This window comes from Sprattus sprattus, assembly GCF_963457725.1.
Source record: "Sprattus sprattus genome assembly, chromosome: 2".
NCBI classification, from domain to species: domain Eukaryota; kingdom Metazoa; phylum Chordata; class Actinopteri; order Clupeiformes; family Clupeidae; genus Sprattus; species Sprattus sprattus.
Window position 1 is genome coordinate 63,688,593 of NC_137921.1, and position 21,929 is coordinate 63,710,521.

Consider the following 21,929-nt stretch of genomic DNA (forward strand, 5'->3'; position numbering starts at 1 on the left):
GGTGCAGCACGCCGGCCACCACACGGAACAGGTCCAGCTTCTCCTCGTCGCACAGGCCGATCCTCTTCATGGCCGCGGACATCCGGTTGAAGTCGCCCTGGTCGTCCAGCAGGGGGTCCTTCAGCGGGCCTGCCTTCAAGTGCTGGGGGGGGGGGGGGGGGGGGGAGAGAGATGTCAAGGGTCAAAGGTCAAAGATCAAGAGGTTATAAGAGTCACGGTCTGTGTTTGTGAACACATGCATGGCTGAAAGGAAAGGAGAAGCATTAAGCGCCCAAGAGCCCACCTCTCAAAAACAGGACACCCAAACAGGGCATCCCAGCACCATGAAGAACATGAAGAAGGACCATACACACAGATGCATGCATACTCACTGACCACCACACACACACACACACACACACACACACACACACAGACACACGGGGAGCACAGAACTGATGAAAGCCTATTGCATTGCAGCTTTGAGATCTTTAAGCAGAACTTCATCCCCGAACAAGAAAGAAGCACAGAAGAATAGAACCTACTAGAAGAATAGAAACTCTATGAGCCAGAGGCAAGTTGAAATAAGAGCACTCACGCTAACAGGAATTTGTGTGTGTGGGTTGGGGTGGGGTGTTGAGATAGAGTGAGACACTTAGAGGAGTTACAGAGATAGAAAGACATACGCACATGTCTGTATGTGTGCATATGTGTACTTATTTCTAATGTGGCTGAGTACCCGTGTATGTATTTGAGCATGACACAGGACAGGAGAAGACGAAATAGTAAGAATGTGTGTGTGTACTAACACATAAGTATATAATGACACCACAAGTATGTGGATGAGTGAGAGTAAGTGGGCATTCGATATGTGTGAGGGTATGTCTGTGTGAGACAGAGGGAGAGAGAGAGAACAAAAGGGAAAGAAAGAAAGAAAGAAAGAAAGAAAGAAAGAAGAACAAAAGGGAAAGAAAGAAGAACAAAAGGGAAAGAAAGAAAGAAAGAAAGAAAGAAAGAAAGAAAGAAAGAAGAACAAAAGGGAAAGAAAGAAAGAAAGAAAGAAAGAAAGAAAGAAAGAAAGAAAGAAAGAAAGAAGAACAAAAGGGAAAGAAAGAAAGAAAGAAAGAAAGAAGAACAAAAGGGAAAGAAAGAAAGAAAGAAAGAAAGAAAGAAAGAAAGAAAGAAAGAAGAACAAAAGGGAAAGAAAGAAAGAAAGAAAGAAAGAAGAACAAAAGGGAAAGAAAGAAAGAAAGAAAGAAAGAAGAACAAAAGGGAAAAGAGAGAGAGAACAAAAGGGAAAGAAAGAAAGAAAGAAAGAAAGAAAGAAAGAAAGAAAGAAGAACAAAAGGGAAAGAAAGAAAGAAAGAAAGAAAGAAAGAAAGAAAGAAGAACAAAAGGGAAAAGAGAGAGAGAACAAAAGGGAAAGAAAGAAAGAAAGAAAGAGTGAGTGTCACGGTCCAATGATGTGCAGCACTGTGGCACAAGGGGGAGAGTGACGAGCGTTCGAACACAAGTGCTGACTGAAGCAGCTCTGTGGCCTCACCAATCTGGCCTCCTTCCACGCGGAGGCCCTTACTCACCGACACTGTTACATGAAGGCCCCACATGTTGCCAAATCAGGCTTTAAATTTGAGTCCACGGAAATAAATTACAGAGATAAAACCTGGTGTGTAGTAGCTGGTTCTTGGTTGTAAAATCGACGACTTCAAAAGGTGATTACAGATATTTCAGCACCCCGACGGGCTGTAAATAACAAACTCATAAAGCCGAGGGGGATCAGCAGTTTGTGCCAAAGCCTGTCCAGAAGGCTTCTTATAGCCATGTGGCAGTTTGATTGGTGTCCTGGTGTGGGGAGGTCCACACTACACTGTACAAAAAAAGAACGAGTTGAGCTTTTGAAATGGTACTGTAATTGTAAATGACACATCTAGCCTTTACTGGTCCCTTGGTGTCCCTCAATTCATTGCACTGTGACATTCTGAAGTGGACATGAGAGGTGTATGTAAAATTTCAAAAGCATTTTTTCCCCACATACTCATTTCATTTCTACACTAACTTACAAAATGATAAGGAGCATGCATGCACTTTTCCTTCCAATACTTTATGAACAAGCAGCCCAGAATTGTTTGGAGAAAAGTGATTCAAATGAGCACCCCTTAGAAGAAATCAAGACCATAATCACCTTATTGTCCTGAGATACACAGAGAAGAGGCAATGCAAGGAGACACACACACACACACACACAACCATGATCACGTGAGAGAAGGGTAGAACACACCACGGAACATAGAGGCTTTCCATGAGCAACACATGCACAGGTCACATGATCACAGGCCAGAAGGGCAACAGCTGAGTCACAGGGTGGATCACGGCAAGCATGGATGAAATCACGTCAAGCATGGATGAAATCACGTCAAGCATGGATGAAATCACGTCACTATTTGATTTTTCCTGATGTCTTTAGGGAAAGGCCTGAGAAGCCTGGGAAAAGGCACGGGTCGGGTGTGTAACAGTGAAGATATGGATTCTACGACTTGCACCTTTTTTTGTGCTATTTTATCATATTGATACGTCATGCTGTTGGGGATACAGTGACCTAGGGCAAACTCAAACTGTCAAACTCAAGGCCCGGGGGCCTGATCAGGCCCGACAAGCCATTTAATCTGGCCCGCCAGCTCCTCAGAATGTTGCAAAAGGTTCCATTGATTTAAATGAGCAACGGCGACATTTTATTTGGTTTGCCTAATTTTCCCTCAGGATTAATAAAGTATCCCATCTATTTATCTATCAGAGCTTGTCTGCCGCGGCCGCTGGTATGTGGAACGCAGCACAAAAACAGCAACAATTCCAAAGTCACACATGTGAATAGCTCATATTTCGTCTCCCTTTTACATTAGCATAAAGTGTTGCAATCCATGTTGCTACGCTAAGGACTCGGATCTTGTTGTCATTTGTGCCAGGCTAATAAAATGACAAACTGGGCCCACGTCTCCTACCCTCTTTTGAAAGCGAGGCAACGCAGACAAATTCAAGGGGACTACAGGTGCAACCTGGCAAAGACCGAGGCATGGAACAGAAGCAATGGAATAAATCATGTTTTAGTGGCCGGGATCACTTCTCACGCTCCAAAGGACAGAAATAAATAAAAGGAAAACATCCAAACTCATGGCTCGCTGCTTCCGTGTAATGGAACAAGATGAATGAATTATTAACGTTCCTTTGGGGAGCCTGGGAGGAGACTTGTGGTGGCGATCCTCTAATAACAATCATCATTAATTAACCAGGTCCTGCAGGACTGAAGCGTGATGAAGATAGCCAACCATGTTTTTAATTATGGGAGAGGGTAGTTGGCAAGGACGTATTTGTGGAGATGAAAAATGGTACACTGGTTTCATTGAAGTTGTTATTAGAGGTATAGTATGTATGTTTTATTTAGCTTGTTTATATGCTTAAAAGCATAATGTTAATATGGCCAGGCGTCTCCAAGGGCGTGTGTAAAACACGCTAATTGAACAGCTGGATCAGCATTGCAGAGAGATTCTCTTGTGAAGTTTTTGTGCGAGCGTTGGCCCTTTATCAGTTATTCCTTTAATCAGAGGCAGATACTCGTGTCGTGGATGTCAATGAAGTCCATTGGTGCAGAGACGTGGGGGAGTTTGGAATTCAAATCTCTGGGTGGCACCAGCATCATGTCATCCTTAATATTGATCCTTAAATGTTGATTTATTCCATTTTATTTTGTTTATTCCATTTTATTCTGTTTATTCCATTTTATCTTGTCTTATTTTATTATTCTTTCTATAACTAATGCACTATGTACAGCACTTTGGTCAGGGCGAGCTGTGTTTAAATGTGCTCTAAAAATAAACTTTACTTACTTACTAATATGTCTAATAAAAGCTCAAACCTGTGGATATTAACAGTTTGAACAGCTGCTGCCAAGACTTCCTTTGACACAGATTGTTTTCTGCCCACTTTAATAACCCCTGGATTCCCTCCCTTTGGTTTAATCCAGTGGCACTGCACATCTCTTCACTTTTAAGTGCACACTTACTGACAGCACTGCAATCTCTTCGCATTTTAGTGCACACTTACTAACAGTGTGTTTTATATTGACCCTCCTACTCCTCTCTAACGCTCCTTAATGTAAAACAAATCTCTTTCATTTAGCATTGTTAGATTTTCATCTCTCTCTCTCTCAAAGACACACACACACACACACACACACAATGTGACAGAGGACTCTGCATTAGGTCTACTAGAAATACTTTTGCAGACAGGTCTAGTGTCTAAACAACGAATATATTTGGCAATAGCTCCAGAATACACAGAGCCTTGAGCGTTTATCTTATCACCCGTTACGAGAGCTGCAGAGACTCCAAAAAAAACCCGACAAGGCTTTCAGCTCTTCCTGTGCGACAATGGAAAAAAAAGAGAAACGGTGAGAGGAGAGGGAGAAATGAACTCATGTTCTTAAATCTTCGCAACGAGACTGTGAGCGGCTCAGAGTTTATTAGCTGGTGGGGGAGGCAATCCTTTCTGAAACAGAGCCGATTTCACACGGCCACCTTTTTTTTCCAATTCATCTTGGATTACACAGATCCTACCCCACCAGTGGAGGCATTGATGGAGGCTCATCTCCATACGAGACGGGCCAAGAGAACAGAGGGGACTGCTGGGAAGGGAATAGAGATGGAGGATGGAGAGGGGGCTCTGGAAATCGGACGTGTGATGATGGTTACAGAGAAACTCTGGAGGCATGGCTTATGTACAGAAAAACATACAGAACAAACCAACAGAAAACCGCTTTATTCATGGCAAATGAACTGGAGGTTAGGAAACTGAAAGAGAGAGAGAGAGAGAGAGAGCGAGCGAGAGATACAGAGGGAGAGAGAGAGAGAGAGAGATGCAGAGGGAGGGAGAGAGCGAGAGAGAGAGAGAGAGAGGGAGAGAGAGCGAGCGAGAGATACAGAGGGAGAGAGAGAGAGAGAGAGCGAGCGAGAGACACAGAGGGAGAGAGAGAGAGAGAGATGCAGAGGGAGGGAGAGAGAGCGAGAGAGAGAGAGAGCGAGCGAGAGATACAGAGGGAGAGAGAGAGAGAGAGAGAGAGAGAGAGCGAGCGAGCGATACAGAGGGAGAGAGAGAGAGAGAGAGAGAGATACAGAGGGAGAGAGAGAGAGAGAGAGAGGATAAAAGGACAGAAAAGCAACAGACACAGATGAGGGAGACAGAATGATGGGAGAACAAGAGTAAGAACATAGAGAACGTGGATGAGCAGAGAACGAGTCAGAACAGAGAGAACATGGCGGGTCACTTTACCTCTGGACTCTTGCGGTTCTGAAGGATCTGTTTGTCAGTTTCCTTGTTGGCAAAGTAGCGAGTGCATCCACGATTCAAGTACTGTATCAGAAAGAGAGGAGGGTAGAGAGAGAGAGAGAGTCAGACAGAGAGAGTGGACAAAAACAGAGTGATCACCACTAGATGATTCATTTGTTGCCAAACGACAAGGCAAAATGTGCTGGCAGTCCTACTGTGTTAATACAGCCCATGTTTCAGCAGAATAGTAGTTTACAAAACAGAAGGACACAAACACCTCCTCCCACGATGGCATCATTACCAATGTCATCTGATGGAAACGAAAAAAAAATCTGGCCAAACTCAATTAACACCCTCCCAGCATTTCCCCCCCGAAACATTCTATTAAGACTTCCAAGCTGTCTCATGTGTGTGGTGTCTATGGAACAGTGCGCCAATTTTCTCTGATGCTTCCGACCATTTTGCCTGTTGAAATGAGCCAATGTGGTGCTTCTCTCCATCATCATCAGATGTGGTGTGAATATGCAGATGGTGCTCATCAGTGCGGCCCTAGAGAGCACAGAGCCACTCCCACCATCTAAAGATGCATAGCTTTGACAACGATGAATCACTCAATTTATGTAGCGTCAAAACCCTCGCAAACACACTAACGTCCCCGCAAACACACACATGTCCCCACAAACACACACACACACACACACACACACACTCTCACACCCACATCCTTGGCCCCACCTGCCTGGCATGATGAACACATATTCATATTCCTGCCTGTGGCCTACCCATGTGTGAGATAATGGTTTACGATATGAATTTTGTGGAGCAGGACTATAATAAAACAGCGTCTCGCCGTGGTTGCATTGGGAGTCGTTTAGCGACGCTCCACGCGGCCGCATGCAAAAAAAAACTAGTTGTCGTGATGAGTGTGAAACAGAGTTCACAGGTGGGAGGATGGAGCGGAAGGTAAGGGGAATGTGTGTTTAGGAAGATCACAAACAACAAGGTCATCCTGTACGGGAGAAACAGGACATTTGGCAACGTCGTGCGAATGGAACAAGTGATCCTTTTACAGGCAAGCCCTCTGGCAGGGCTGAGACTGCATGGAGGAAGGGCTCACAATGAGAGGAGGCTGAGAAGGAGAGGGAGACGGGAGGACAAGAGAGAGAGAGAGGAGGGGGCCGGAGAGAAACAGGTCCTTTCTGGGGCACACAGAGAGAGAGAGAGAGAGAGAGAGAGAGAGAGAGTTCATCCCAAAATGGGTATCAGAAATGCCAGACAGGTATACTGCGTCTAGTTTGACTGCAGAAAGAGTAAGAATGTACTAGGAGAGCAGCGAGTGAAAAATTGAAATGATGAAGGAGAACCTCAAGCAGCAAAGGACTGGGGCTGCAGTAATCATGTGTAATAATGTGAAGGGTGACTTATGACAGAGATGGGAGTTAAGTGTATTAACTTCTTCATTCTGTTGCAAATAAGGAATGGCCTTTCTATGACTGACACTGCCCTCAATCAGCGACACAATCACTGGCCGTGTGACCACCAAATGCAGTCATTAAAACATGAAACTACAAAATACTTAATACAGGTCCAGGGCCTTGCCTGGGGGACACATTGGATGGAATGATCAAACTACCTTTTAACAGGAAAAGCTATTTGGAAAAAAAAGGGAAGCTCTTATTTTGAAGGACAAACTATCCTGCTTTCACAACAACCCAATGTCCTCCTCAGCCTATAGTGCATAATGCACTGGCTACATGCTTGTTATTCTGGATTCTTCTTTTTACAGGACTGATTCTGTGCACTTCAGGCTAACCCCAGCAAATCAGAGGTTCCCGGGGATAAAATGATGAGATGCTTCATATTCCGGGAACAAATTGCTTTTCCAGACATAGACATATTGCAAAAAATAATCAAACGTGTTCCGCTCCGTTCTTTTATGCCGAATCATGACCTCTCGAGGCCCACATTTGTATTCTGCTTTCACACACCCCGCCACACACACCAGTTAGCGCCAGAGGTGTGCAAAGGCCTTCATTTGCAATAACACTCCTCTTAAGAACATTTAAAGCTAGGCTAGAAGGTAGCATTAAAAACAGCAAAGCAGCACTGCAGGCCTTGGTCTACTCTGCCCTCTAGTGTGTGAGAGGGGTAATGAACTCCAGGGAGGCCAGCTGCAGCAGCCCTATCTGTTTCACAGCAGGGAGTCCGAAGGGAGTCAGCAGGGTGGCTCAGGGCCAGAAGCAAAATAAGGCTTAATTAGGACTAAATGCATGAAGGGGAAGGCACTCATGTAGTTCCAAACAAAACCCCTCACAACCCTCCATGACTGTGTGTGTGTGTGTGTGTGTGTGTGTGTGTGTGTGTGTGTGTGTGTGTGTGCGTGTGTGTACGTGTGTGTGTGTGCGTGCGAGTGTATGTTTGTGTGCATGTGTGTGTATTTGTTTATGTTAGGAAATGTGTATTTGTGTATGTCAGAGTGTGTGTGTGTGTGAATATGTATGTGTATGTGTCTGGGTGTGTGTGTGTGTGTGTGAGGGAAAGTGAGTGAATGTGTGTGTCTGTCAATCAGTGAGCGTGTATGTGCGTGTGAGTGAGTGAGTGAGTGACTGTTTATGGCAGAGATAGTGACACACACACACTCTGAATTCTATCTCTGCATTTGACCCATCCAGGTTAGTGATACACACAGTGAAGCACACTAACCCAGAGCAGTGAGCTGCCTTTGGCGGCGCCCGGGTGTGTTTATTAGCTCACCCTGTAGGTGTCCGGGGAGCCGAGGTAGAACTTCTGCCGGATGTCCTCCGAGGCCCCGGCACACAGCCGGTAGAAGATGTGGTAGTTGCGCTCCTCCTGACCCTGCCGAGTGATCCGGGACTTCTCCAGCAGGTAGTGAGACACGAAGCCTCCCACCACCGCATTCTGCAACAACCAATCAAAGTTCAAAGTTCAAAGTACTTTATTGTCATTGCCACAAGGACAACGAGACAGAAGCACTACCTGTTCAGAATCATCCTCAAATCCCAACATGGAAACAGAAAACCCCTCTTCAATTATATATTTCTTCAGTATAAATCCTTTTTAATCCATTTAATCCTCACGCAAGATATCTGAGTTTTGTGCATTTACCTACTGCATATTTGATTGCTTTGGATTATGGATGTTAAAAAAGTGACACACTTGTGACATTGATCCCAGTGAAGACACTGTAACTAATACAATCCATTACACACTGGAAAAAACAGCACGGCTGTAGCCTTGTGGATTTAATTAGTCTCACGACCTTAACTTCAAGCTTTAACTTCTCAAACCCCACACGACGTCATGTCACATCATGCCACATTATGCCATGCCATTCACTCAAATGAAGAATGCGGTGACGGAATGTTCAAAACTCAGCAGACGGATCAGAGGGATTACCTTTTCAAAGTGGATTTCCACAAACTTCCCAAAGCGACTGCTGTTGTTGTTCCTGACAGTCTTGGCATTTCCAAAAGCTTCCAGCAAGGGGTTTGCTGCAGTTGAACAAACAAAAGCTTTCAGAACACAGAGCAGCACATGAATGTTCTGAAGAAGTGTGTGAAGCCTTTGGGCGACGTGTACTTAGAACGTGTACTTAGAACACACACATTACCTTCAACTATCCTTTCGTCGATGTCTTGACCTGTTCCGTAGGATGTGGTGAGGTACCTGGGTAACAGTATGACATTGAAATTACAATTCTACACATTTGTACATCTGTATTATACTCTGTGTGTGCAGTGCTGCAACGTCTCCCTAAACTATAACTCTGATTTCAAATGTTTGTTCAAATGTAGGCCATATTACTCCATCTATTCTTCAAACTTAATAAAAAATAAGTTCACAAAGATAAGTATGTTTCTCAGCTTGCTTGCTGACGTGCGAGAAATGGTAGGCCTGGCTTTGGAGAGGAGATCACTCGTCCTTACCTAAGTACAAATTTGGTGTTCTCGGTTTTTCCAGCCCCAGACTCTCCCGACACAACGATGGACTGGCTCATCTTCAGCACCTTCATATCCCGGTAGGCTTTATCCGCTGAGGGAGAGACGGCCACGCACAGCTTACACTTAAACTTCCATTTACAATTTACACTGCTTTGGCAACCACAGCGGCTGTTTCAACCGCAATCATAACACTTGAGCATCGATGTGCACGGTGACAGTATTATAATTTATGACGGACCATAGCTTTCTCTCAGTTGTGCAGTCAATTCTGTACAGCCCTTATGTACGGTTTGCTATTGATCGATCTTAATGAGCTCTCAGGATTCATGTCTTTTCATCAACGCATCCTCATTCACACTGCTGAACATTTGTAGCTTACTATTATGTGAGCGTTACTGCAATTGCACTCACATAAATACACATGACAAATCATTACACTCTTGTCTTATTTGCTTGTACTTTAGGTAGAGACATTTAGTACTTCAGTAATCACTTGAAGCACCACACCAGAACGTGAACTGAGCACTCAGCATCCAAGAAAAAACAGTAGAACGAATAGAAAGAAAACATTGCCTGCCACCGTGTGGACAAAAAGGAAAGTGCATTCTCACTAATAATTTCCCTCTGGATGTGTTCAGACACTACATCTGTGAGATACAAATCCTGTTAAGACAGTGACTGGATGGACTGCAAAGCCTTCATGTCAGTACTGTTCACACATTCTGGATGAAGGCCAGAGTTAGTGGATGACTAACTGGACAGTGCAGTAACCCATGTTGGATTACTGGGGCTGCATCTGTCAAGTCTGAGTGCGCTGGTGCTGTCACCATGGTAACACATTCACGTAATTGCTTTAAAAGCTGGTGCCATATGACACCACTCACAGGGAGAGACCATAATGTGATGGATTAGAGCGTTTTCATGGTTACAAATAGTATAGCTACGTTGGGAATGATGTGTTCCATAGCTGCATGTCTTTCATAAGTATAGTGCATGCATAGTGTATACTCCAAGGACGTTTTTTAAACGCCTCTCTGAAAACAGTTTTCTCCTGGACAACCTCTCTTTAGTTTCTGAATCACTACGGTCATGCTGGCAACTGGTCTGGAATTACAGCTAATGATCTTAGAGCTAATGAGCTAAGATTCAGAGCGCCCAGGAGACTCGCTCCTCTCTCCACTCACCGATGGCATAGACGTGGGGAGGAAGCGTGCCCAGAGACCTGCCTCGGTACTGCGTGATGGTATCTGGAGCGTACAGCTTGGGGAGGTCAACGTACGGGTTCACTGCTATCAGGATGTTAGCCACATACGTCTGGGAGGGAGAGGGAACAGAAATGGTCACTGATCATGTACTGTGAATTCTTAAAAGGACATTTCATTCATATTGCAATGTCATCATACCTTGATAATATGCCTTCATGTAACTAAACTGTTCTTGTTCAGTTTTCTTTGAAACATAACCATAATTGTATTTCCTGAGTGTGGTAACTTGGGCAAATGCTTCTGGGGCAAGTTGTCTCCCTAAGGCAGTCAAATCAGCATTACATAAACAATACAATTAAACAAAATAATAATCCAGGGAGACAGTGACATCTGCAAATAAGTGATTCCCTTCACTGCAATCTCTAGAGATGCAATTTGAGCTGTAGTTCACTCCTGCAGCCAGCAGGGGGCCAGCTTGAGCACATCTGAAGTGTCTCCTTTGGAGGCCTCCTGTCCCCAGGACTGCACACCAGCTGGCAAGCACACCCCACGGGACAGTAGGACCAGAGGGGGGGGGGGGGGGGGGGTTGGCAGCACCGTCACCTCAAAGGACCTAATTAAGTGCAGAGTATGAGGAGGGGGAAGAGGATAGCACAGTGGCCCCGGGGTGATTGGTGCGGCCACTGGAGAGAAGGAAGGAGAGGGTGGGGCGGCTGGGTGGGGTCAGAGGGTGAGAGCTGTGACCCGCTGATGACAAACGGCAAGCGGGACGCCCCCCACCAGCCGAGGAGGGAGGGGCTCGAGGGCACGGCATCACACCGAGACAATAGTGGTGCCGTCACACCCCAGCACACGGAGGGAAAAAAAGGGCAGAAAGAAAGACAGAAAGAAAGGAAGGAAGGAGGGGGAGAAGGAGAGACAGAGAGGAGGCTAGAGGATGACACAAGGGTGGGCGGGACACAGCACACATGCAGACAGAGACAGCGCCTGATTGTCCTGCCCTGAACCTGGCTCAGATGGAAAATTAGCTCATGTCAAATATAGACCCGCGTGTGTGTCCTGGTTTTATACACCCAGGGGTGGTGCTTGATGGATATAGACAGGGCCAGTCAACAGGTACTTTTGCACAAAGAAGAAAAATATGTTAATTATTAATGTTGGATAACTGGGATAAATGAGTAACTTACATAGATTTTGTCTTTACTGTAGCGAATACGGACATTATTCAGGAGTGTGGCTTCATTCAAGTACATCAACGAACCTGCGGAAAAAGACAAAGATCTCTTATACTCAAACAATGGTTGAAATATCACCAGTTCAAGTTGGCATTGCTGTGTTCAGTGATGCCATGAACACATTAAAGGTTCGGTCCGTGAAACGGGAAGGGAAAGGCACTCACAGTTGTCCTCGACGTGTTTGTGCGGATCATCCTCGGCTGGAAACACCTGGTTGACTGGAGCCAGAAAGGGCTGGAACATACAAAATGCAAAAGGCTGAGAAAACAAGTGAAGGTGCTTCGCATCCATTTATTGATTTTTTTAATTTATTTTTTACATTTCTACTGAAGGACTGCACAGCCCACTGGAGGGTAAACGCATTTGAGCACATATTGAGCGCAAAATCGAAAAACGCAGTCTTCCCTGCATGTTTATGCAAACTGAACGCACGCGCTGTTGCTAAGCCTCACTGAACACAGATGATGCCCCGTGCGCTAAAAGAAGGAGACAGACCACTGACATAGACTTGCTAAAATGTTGCACCCACTGTTATTAACACGCTTCTGCTGCATCATAACCAAAAGCCCCGGTGGCCAATTACGCATCAGAACTCTGATGAAGTCCTGGGGGTCACACAGCCCATTCAACACTTCTGCTGATGAATAATTCCAGACTCCAGGGACACCAGATCTGTGTGTATGTTTATGTGTGTGTGTGTGTGTGTGTGTGTGTGTGTGTGTATGTGTGTGTGTGTGTGTGTGTGTATGTGTGTGTGTGTGTGTGTGTGTGTGTGTGTGTGTGTGTGTGTGTCTGTCTGTCGGTCAGTTCATCTGCTTGCCCTGCCCAACAGACGGCAGCGGCGGCGGTGTTGGGGTCTTGAACTTGGCGGCTGTCTCTCCACACCTCGTGCGCGAGCGGCGGGGGGAGCCGGCGCAGGAGCTGCGGCTCGATGCATTATTCACCGGGTCCATCAGCCGTCCGGCAGCAGTAAGCCGATACAACAGCACACACAGAAACTCAAACACAGAGCTACAGGCACCAGGAGGAGGGCTGCCTGGCTGTGGTTGGGCTTTGAGCACGAGGCACAGGCGGTGTGTGCTGTGTATATGTGTGCTATGTGTGCTGTGTATATATGTGTGTATGTGTGTATATGTGTATGTGTATGTGTATGTGTGTGTGTGTGTGTGTGTGTGTGTGTGTGTGTGTGTGTGTGTGTGTGTGTGTGTGTGTGTGTGTATGTGTGTATGTGTGTATGTATGTGTGTGTGTGTATGTGTATGTGTATGTGTGTGTGTGTGCGGTGTGTGTGTGTGTGTATGTGTGTGTGTGTGTGCGGTGTGTGTGTGTGTGTATGTGTGTGTGTGTGCGGTGTGTGTGTGTGTGTGTGTGTGTGTGTGTGTGTGTACGTGTGTGTGTGGTGTGTGTGTGTGTGTGTGTGTACATGTGTGTGTGTGTGTGTTTGTGTGTCTGTGTGTGTACGTGTGTGTGCGGTGTGTGTGTGTGTGTGGTGTGTGTGTACGTACGTGTGTGTGTGGTGTGTGTGTGTGTACATGTGTGTGTATGTGTGTATGTATGTGTGTGTGTGTGTGTGTGTGTGTGTTTGCGGCTGTGCGTGGGGGAATGCAGGATAGCACCCTCTCCGACTGCCAATGCCGCTGCACGACTGCTGGAGAAGGCCATCATTACCTCTTCTCTCTCTTTTGTCTATGTTCTCTCGGTCTTCATCTCTCCCTCCCCCTCTCTGTGTCGTGTTCTCCCTCTCTCTGTTTCTCTCAGTCACACACTCCTACTCTTTTTCTTTCCTCTCTGTGGCTGGGGGGGAACCCGAGAAGCAAGCCACTTGAAAGCCAGTGTCACATGCCTCTGATTTAAGCGTCCAGTCGTGGCACAGGTTTCGGTCCGTGCCTCATTACAGACGCCGCACAGATTAAGGACGTAAAGTCTCCAGACATCAAAGACGAGGAGAGCTGAGGGGTTCGGAGTTTCAAAGTAAAATTCAGCATTCCTCACGAGTATTAGTTTGAGTATATCCCCAGGGGAGCCCGAGGATCAATAATACATCTGCTCCCAAAAGAATTTTTAGTTCTGCTTTTACGGAACACTTCAAATCAATATGGTGGAGCTGCCTGACAAAACAAGTCATTGTTGGTAGAGCATGTGACAAGTAACTCCACAGTAAGGGTCTGATCCCTGCTAGCGATGTGCATTGTTTCTAATAACCACGAAACATCTGTTCCATTCATCAGTCTTACGAGCTCAAGGCGCTGGAGCAGACAGCCCGTTCAATTTCCCACCTTTCATATTAGTACTGCCAGGCATGTTCTCCAACTAGGACTAACAACTGTAAACACGGAGAAAAGACTTGAGACATTTAAGGAGAACACATGCTGGGGGACCTCTGCACATATAGGTCTGTCATGGCAGCTCTGATTCACTGGCTTTAGCCCTCCAGGACTCTCTGGCTGCGTACCTTGCTGTGGTGGTGGTGTGTGTGTGGTGGTCTGTGGTGGTGTGTGTGGTAGTGTGTGTGGTAGTCTGCTGGGAGAAGGAGGGAGAGGGAGCGGTTCCTCAAGGACACAGGACATAGCGGTGAGCTGTTTGTTCCACTTCTTGGACAGAGAGGCGAGGTAATGTCTGACGAAGCCTTGAGCGGTGGCTAGAGGCCAGCACAGTCCCTCAAGGACTTTGATGTATTACTGCCTTCAGGTGGGAGCAGTAACTTTTTTTAATACATGCAACATTAACCCTAACCCGTCGCAGCATGGCTGAGGGTTGCTCTCAAAATGATGCCAAATTCAACGGGGAAAGAAAAGTAAAATCTTCAACTGCTCCCTTAAACTGAACAGATACTTATAGACCCGTCAGTCGGTAGACGCAAACAAGGGCCAAAGAGCGGCATGAACTGATGCTAATGATGATGCTATTTATGTTTACATAACACAGCAAGTAATCAATACCATTTCAATTAGAGTGAGGGAGCCAAGGAAATTCGGAAAAGGGGGTTAAGATATTGAATAACAAAACATCCTGGATCGTGTTACCTCTGTGAAGACCTACGGCTCTTAACATGTGCTGTGTATGCCGTGTTTTAGCAAGAACACCACATAACATTTTCACCTAACACAATGAATTTCGGTGCTCTAATATGGTAAACTCATCCTAACTGGGCTGGACCTTTACTTATGAACCATGATGATATGACCTCATCGCTCTTGCACCAACTGCCTCAACTGGTTAAACGAGGGCCTTGAGGGCACTGGAACCGGATCAGGAGGTGACAGGCAGCCACACTGCACAGAGTCCAGCATTGTGCCAATGTGAAGAGGTGTCACACATCTTCACTGATGCCCACTGAAGTCCACCGGCTGCTGTGGATGCCCAGCAGGGTACTGGCACAAATGGGGCCCGCAGTGAACAGTCTGCTCATTGTGCCCTCTGTGTCCCCCCCTGTAGACGAGCCACATGAGACACATCCGTCATCGATGGTCACGAGGAGCTGGCTCGCTTTGTGTCACCTACACCGGAGATCAGACCGCCGTGTTTTAAGGGCTAAACATTAATATTGAGAGAGGATAGCATGTTTGTCAAAGTGCTTTTGCTGCCAGAATGCTCCTTGTGGGCAAACTGCTCAGAAGTTGTTCCAGTGATCTATTCCATTACAAAAACAGGAACAATTACACACTTACCACTTCTGGGGACCCAGAATCCAGAACACACACAACTCTGACTTCCATCTTTATACAATTCTGTCAGTTCCAGGAAGGTTTTTTTTGGTGGACATACTGGGGGAGTGTGAACTGGTCTACCAGCTTAAATGTGTTTGACGGAGAAAGTATAACAACACCTTCACAGCTGCCCGTGAAGCTGAGGGAGGAGACGAGAGAGAAGGTCTAATACCTGCCACCCTGAGTTAGCGCTTCTCTGCTCTGCTCTGCTCTGCTCGGCGCTTAAGCAGCATTAGGATTAGATGGACGCCACTCACCTTCCCCTTCCCCTTCAGCGGCTCGATGGTGAGGCTGTCCGCTCCGATGTCCACGATGGTGCCCAACTGGAACCCCTCTGATGGGTGTGGGGCCCACACCGGCTTCCCATCCTCCATGGCACAGCTCTACAGGCTCTGGAGAGGGAGGGAGGGAGGGAGGGTAGAGACGGAAGATATGAAAGAGTGCAAGGCATCAAAGTTAAAAGACATCACTGCAGCAGAGCTGTCAACATTTTTTTCTAGAACACAGAGAGTGGGTGGGAGTCTCTTTGTTAGGCACTGTCACACGGTCTCCCTCTCATGAACTAATAAATACCCCACGGAAGCTTCCGCAGCCTTACGACGCCTCAATAGATGACCATTGTTGCAAGGCTGTCCACAACCAATCAGCTGCTTAACAATAATAAAAGAGATTTTAAGAGAATGTGATAGTTCTTCTAGAACAATTAATTCACCCGACATCCCCACTGATGTCATGATAGTGGTTTTCAGTTGTGGATGCCAAGCTAACCGCTAATGTCTATGTTGACGGTTGAGAATGACTCAGCAGTGTTTATGTATAAATGCAACCCTGTAAACATGTTCTCTTCTCTACAAGTAACCAATCAGAAGAACTCTCTTAGTTAACCTGATCCCCACAGACTAATGGTCTGGTGAGGCCTCCAATTATGTTGTTGTGGAGCAAAGATAACAGCTGACACTGAAGAGCTCACAGTAGAATGAACAGCAAACCCACCCTAGGAGGGTGGAAAACACCCCTGGTCCAAACCAACATGCACACACGCGAACAACCCCCCCCCCCACACACACACAGAGCCTGTGGGAGTCTAGGCTCCAGCTAACAACAACAATTTGATTAAAACCAGAAACAACAAAACAGTAAGGACAGGAAGTGTAGTCTTAGAGCAAAGAACAATTCTTTCCTGTATGAAATGTGTGCTTGAGTTTGTTAAGGTCAGCCTTGGCCCTCGCACTCCTATGGCCTCCGCTGTGCTGTTCCCTTCTTCTGCATTCTGCAACCGCAGATACGGTAACCAGGGGGCAGGTTGAAAAATGCACACTGACTGCCCAGTATGTTCATCGGCCCCAGGCACGCGGACATTCCCCTCTTGTGCCCACCACGACCGCCAATCTCCAGAAGTGTGGCCCTCGCAGGCCACCATAGCTCCCCAAGACACAAAAGCGCTCCAGTTTGGCCAGTTCCCAGATTACAGCCAGAGTTCAAGGGCGACGACTTCCAGCTCTCAATTATCAATTATGCAGGTCATGCTTTAGGATTCGCTCTATGTGCAAAATACAATGGTTTCATTCTGCCCTAGGCCACTGGAAAAGCCACAGTCCCGCTCATCAAAATAACTTCAAGGAGCCATGCAAGACAAGATAAGCCGGTAAAACAAACAAACTGGACAAGGGAAAGATAAACGGAGAGATATGTTTTGTGCGGTATAAAACAGAGCTTCCTTGTGGTTCAGACTGGGTGATGATACACTGCCAACTCTCTGAAGTCACTCTAAGGACACCCAGGGCTTTTGTAAACGTTTACGTTTACTAACCCGACATGCTCTAAGTTGAGGTGATTTAATAGCTTTCACTCTTCATCGTGAGCTAAAAGGTTCCTATTTGGACATTTAGTGAGCTTGTTAATTCTGTGGAAAATATTTGGCAGCCCATTTTTATTCATGACATAAATCTTACAAAACTGAATGCGACATCTGGCAACACTTTCTCTGTGGATGCCGGCCACTGAAAGTCCCATTAAATTAAATCTGGACCAATGTCCTGGAGTCTGTGTGGAAACTGCTGATGCTAATTTAACCCTCACTTTCAGGTACATATGACCTAATTTCTACCCAGCCAACCACCCAACCACAGACTGTTTCAAGATTAAATCTGTACATCCAAATGCCTTACAAACTCAATATCGTCTAATCACCACATTTCATAACGGTCCTGCCTTTAGGGAGTGCAATCTGTGATGTTACTGTGCGCTTCACAGCACAAAAATAGAACTTAACAAAACTTCAAAACAGCCAGAAGGGAATCTGCTACAGTTCCAGCATTTTGTGACAATATTTACAGCCCCATTACACAATGGATTTGGATAGGCACATAAGCACACAGATAAAACCGCCTCTTGCAGTTTGTAATCTGAACCAAATTAAGTCAGTAAGTTTAAGTGAGTTCTAGTCACCCTTTGTCCAAGTAACCTTTAAAAAAAAGGCCAAGGTCCAATGGTAAGTCGCTGTCATATGGCAATAAAGTTGACCCGGCTCTATTTGATCATTGTAAATGACACTACTTTGACTGTATTGCAGGACAGGAACAACTTGTCATTCAACTGTCACACAAAGCTCCATATAGGGAGAATAAATAGCAGCAATAGCAGCAAGTATGGACATGATAAAGTTTTGCATTACTTCACTAGGAATTCATTTCAGAGCCTTGGTTTCCTGACAGAAATAAAGTCAGGGCAGGGCCAGAGCAAGGTTACTATGGACATTGCTATTCTGATCACGGAAACAAAATCTGGAAGCAAGGTTCAAATCTCATTCCTTGAGTTTCCTTGATGATACGACCACAGATAACTTATCGACTTCACCCAAATCGACTGATAGAGCGGAACACCATGCCATCCAAAGAGCACTCACTCAAACTCCACTTTTCAGTCTAAGTAACCGCCTAGTAAGGGCCTAGTAAGAGGAATTAAACACCATGGGTTGAATTTCCTCAGGACTTTAAACCCAACCCGATCCCATAATGAGCTCTGATTCGATACAGGCTTTGTTTGGCCCCAAACATGTGTTTTAGTCTGTGTTTTTTTTGCACATGCTAACAGTGTCTGTCACTTACACTGCAAAATGAATAGTGGGTTAATAGGCCAGCTAGGGGCACTGTGGTGTCAGGCAGCATAGCAGTTAGCTTAAGGGGGGGGGGGGGGGGGGGGGGGCAATACCAGGCCTCACAAGAGCTCTGCACACACACACCAGTGGTGAGTACATGGGGACAGTCAACTGTATGCCTACTCGATAATCCTACGTAGTACATACTAGCTCTTCAGGGCCCAACGGCAAAAGTGTCTGTTTGCTTAAAACTGCCTCAATATCATAGGCTAACGATTACTCTAGCCAGTGTTTACCTCCATCTGATGTTTCCAGCCAAAGGAGATGTATGCAGTCGCTATTTATAGTTGAGTGAGAGAAAAAAGAAGGCAGAATGGCAAGCACAGTAAGACAAATCTGCTTGAGGCTGCATCTCTTCAGCCATTAGCTGTGGTCGTGGAAGCATTAAGCAGTTGGCCACACAGGCGCTGCACAGTAATTATGAGGATTTCACATTCAGTTGAGTCTCTCTCCGCCAGATAATGACTAAGAAGGCAGGACAAACCAAGTGATGAATAGGGGGTTTGTATCTCGTTATGTGTTAGGGGAATGAAGAGCTATCTGGAGGCCCTTACTCGTAACCTATAGATAGTCACTTAGAGTGTGGTATATGTGGTATTTCAGTAGTGTCGACTCCATTAGCAGAAAATGAATGGAACAGCGCTGCTACCGCCAGAAGGTGGTGGTTATGCACCTAAAAGCTGTTTTCCAACTGCCATTAAACAACAAAAGAAGAAAAAGAATGTGTTTCTACTAGGCGCTGATAAAACGCTGTTTGATTAGATGCTACTGTAACAAACAGAAGAAACATACAAAGCCAAAGACTACTACAGCCGTTAAGAAGTTATAAACGAAGGAGGTGCAGTGCAAACTCTGGCTGCTACGATTGTGACGAATGCTGAACTAAAGTGACATTAAGTCGCATGAATTCCGAAACACATTCCGTCACATTGCAAAAATGTACCTGAATATGATCTAGGACAGTGGTTCTTAACCTTTTTGGAGGTACTGAACCCTGCAAGCTTCATCAGTGCATTCGCCGAACCCTTCGTAATTTGAAAAATAAAATATGATTTCTTCAAAACGTAGGTATGTATAAAAACGGCCCGACATTGCTAGTGTGAACCGGGCTATACTGCTTGTGTCTTGACCCCTGTCGAACCCCTGAGAGTGGCTCAACGAACCCCTGGGGTTCGATCGAACCCAAGTTAAGAACCACTGATCTAGGACCACAATAATGGAAGTGGCCCAAACCAGAATGGAAAAGAACAGATATGAAAAAAACAGATTTGAGTCACATATGTGCAAAAAAAAAAGTTGTTCAGTGATGAAGGTGCCGACCTGCTGAATACTGAAGCATCGCTGCCCTCCAGTCCATATCAGCTGGACCTGGTTTAAAGGGCATACGTACATCCCTGTTTCTGAGAGCCTCAGCTGGACCTGGTTTAAAGGGCATACGTACATCCCTGTTTCTGAGGGCCTCAGCTGGACCTGGTTTAAAGGGCATACGTACATCCCTGTTTCTGAGGGTCTCAGCTGGACCTGGTTTAAAGGGCATACATACATCCCTGTTTCTGAGGGCCTCTGCTGGACCTGGTTTAAAGGGCATACGTACATCCCTGTTTCTGAGGGCCTCAGCTGGACCTGGTTTAAAGGGTATTACGTACATCCCTGTTTCTGAAGGCCTCAGCTGGACCTGGTTTAAAGGGCATACGTACATCCCTGTTTCTGAGGGCCTCAGCTGGACCTGGTTTAAAGGGCATACGTACATCCCTGTTTCTGAGGGCCTCAGCTGGACCTGGTTTAAAGGGCATACGTGCATCCCTGTTTCTGAGGGCCTCAGCTGGACCTGGTTTAAAGGGCATACGTACATCCCTGTTTCTGAGGGCCTCAGCTGGACCTGGTTTAAAGGGCATACGTACATCCCTGTTTCTGAGGGCCTCAGCTGGACCTGGTTTAAAGGGCATACATACATCCCTGTTTCTGAGGGCCTCAGCTGGACCTGGTTTAAAGGGCATACGTACATCCCTGTTTCTGAGGGCCTCAGCTGGACCTGGTTTAAAGGGCATACGTACATCCCTGTTTCTGAGGGCCTCAGCTGGACCTGGTTTAAAGGTGTGCTCAGCTGTTCTGGCCGCTAGTGGCACAGAAGAGGAGGAGCTGCAGTGTTTGCTCAGCTGATCTGATGTCACTGCTCACCTACACACACACACACACACACACACACACACACACACACACACACACACACACACACACACACAGACACAGACACAGACACAGACACACACACACACACACACACACACAGACACACACACACACACACAGACACACACAGACACACACACACACACACACACAGACACACACACACACACACACACACCCTTCTGCCGTCTATAGAAACTCAGAGCAAAGACAAACACTGTAAGACAAACACAATGAGAGAGACTCACAGACAGACCCAAGTGCTGGACATCATTAGTTAGTTCAGGGAAAACTGCATTATGTGTTTTACCACAGCATGACCTGACACAGCCTCTGGTTATTTGCTAGAGCCATCACGGACCCCAGGAGGCTAACTGCAGGAAAGCTTTTTAGCTAAGATATTAAAATAAGCAATCCATTTGGTTTGATGGATGACCACCAGCAGCGGGTCAGATATTGAATGCAAATGCATTGGTGTAATAGATGAGTGCAGTAGGCTGTTTTTAACAGCCCCACAACCAGGACAAGGAGCATACTGTCTCCATCGCTGTCTCTGTCTCTGTGTCTCTCTTCCTTTCTCTTCCTCTGCCCCCCACTCTACACCAACACAAAACATCACAGCTCATTCCATCTCATCAATCCTCTGTTCTTTTGTTCATTTTCACCATCCCTCATCCCTAAAAAAAAAAAAAACAATTGTCTATTCTCTCCATTAAGCATATTTGTCTTTTCTGTGTCACAGCATAACCTACATTCTCACAGTACCCCAATATAGGCTACTTCGACAGGACATGTTTGTGAGGCCCGGAGGAAATGTGCCTCTCTTCCAAGTCCACCTTAAAAGTTGTTTACGTGACCTTTCAACTCTGTTCCCCGCTGTGACAATCTGGTAGGAAGCAAGTGGTTAGGTAAGTGTCCAGCCAAGGACCCGGCAACCCCTCTGATGGTGAACTTTCACCGGAAGAAGCCAGCCTACTCACCCCGTCAGAGCAACCAGGAAGTATTTGCTTACAATATCTATAGACTATTTGCATATGCAAATGCTTACAAATGACTTCGGAAGACAAAAGAGAAAGAGGGCTAGTATTCCTGCTAACACACTGAATCTGGACAACACACACAGCTCTGTGTTTCTCTGCTGCTGACATTCAACTTCTCCACCCAACTCCACAAAGGCAG

At 46.0% G+C, this 21,929-nt stretch overlaps 1 protein-coding gene across 8 annotated transcripts in view; it reads right to left on the reverse strand.

Annotated features, from left to right (window-relative positions):
- Positions 1 to 15,777, reverse strand: part of myo6a (myosin VIa) — a gene marked incomplete at both ends in the record, with an annotated part of 69,172 nt that extends 53,395 nt beyond the window's left edge. For 6 of the 8 annotated variants that reach the window (XM_080833133.1, XM_080833132.1, XM_080833128.1 and 3 more), the window contains 10 exons: positions 1 to 142; positions 5,299 to 5,379; positions 8,050 to 8,214; positions 8,713 to 8,807; positions 8,927 to 8,982; positions 9,243 to 9,348; positions 10,442 to 10,571; positions 11,650 to 11,723; positions 11,862 to 11,931; positions 15,661 to 15,777. The exon at positions 1 to 142 is cut by the window's left edge and continues 39 nt beyond it. In XM_080833133.1, the coding sequence (XP_080689259.1) occupies positions 1 to 142; positions 5,299 to 5,379; positions 8,050 to 8,214; positions 8,713 to 8,807; positions 8,927 to 8,982; positions 9,243 to 9,348; positions 10,442 to 10,571; positions 11,650 to 11,723; positions 11,862 to 11,931; positions 15,661 to 15,777 (1,036 nt within the window). Of the gene's footprint in view, positions 143 to 2,161; positions 2,171 to 5,298; positions 5,380 to 8,049; positions 8,215 to 8,712; positions 8,808 to 8,926; positions 8,983 to 9,242; positions 9,349 to 10,441; positions 10,572 to 11,649; positions 11,724 to 11,861; positions 11,932 to 15,660 lie in introns of all 8 variants that reach the window. The other 2 variants (XM_080833134.1, XM_080833130.1) reach the window with 1 other exon arrangement.
- Between the last annotated feature and the right edge of the window lie 6,152 nt (positions 15,778 to 21,929).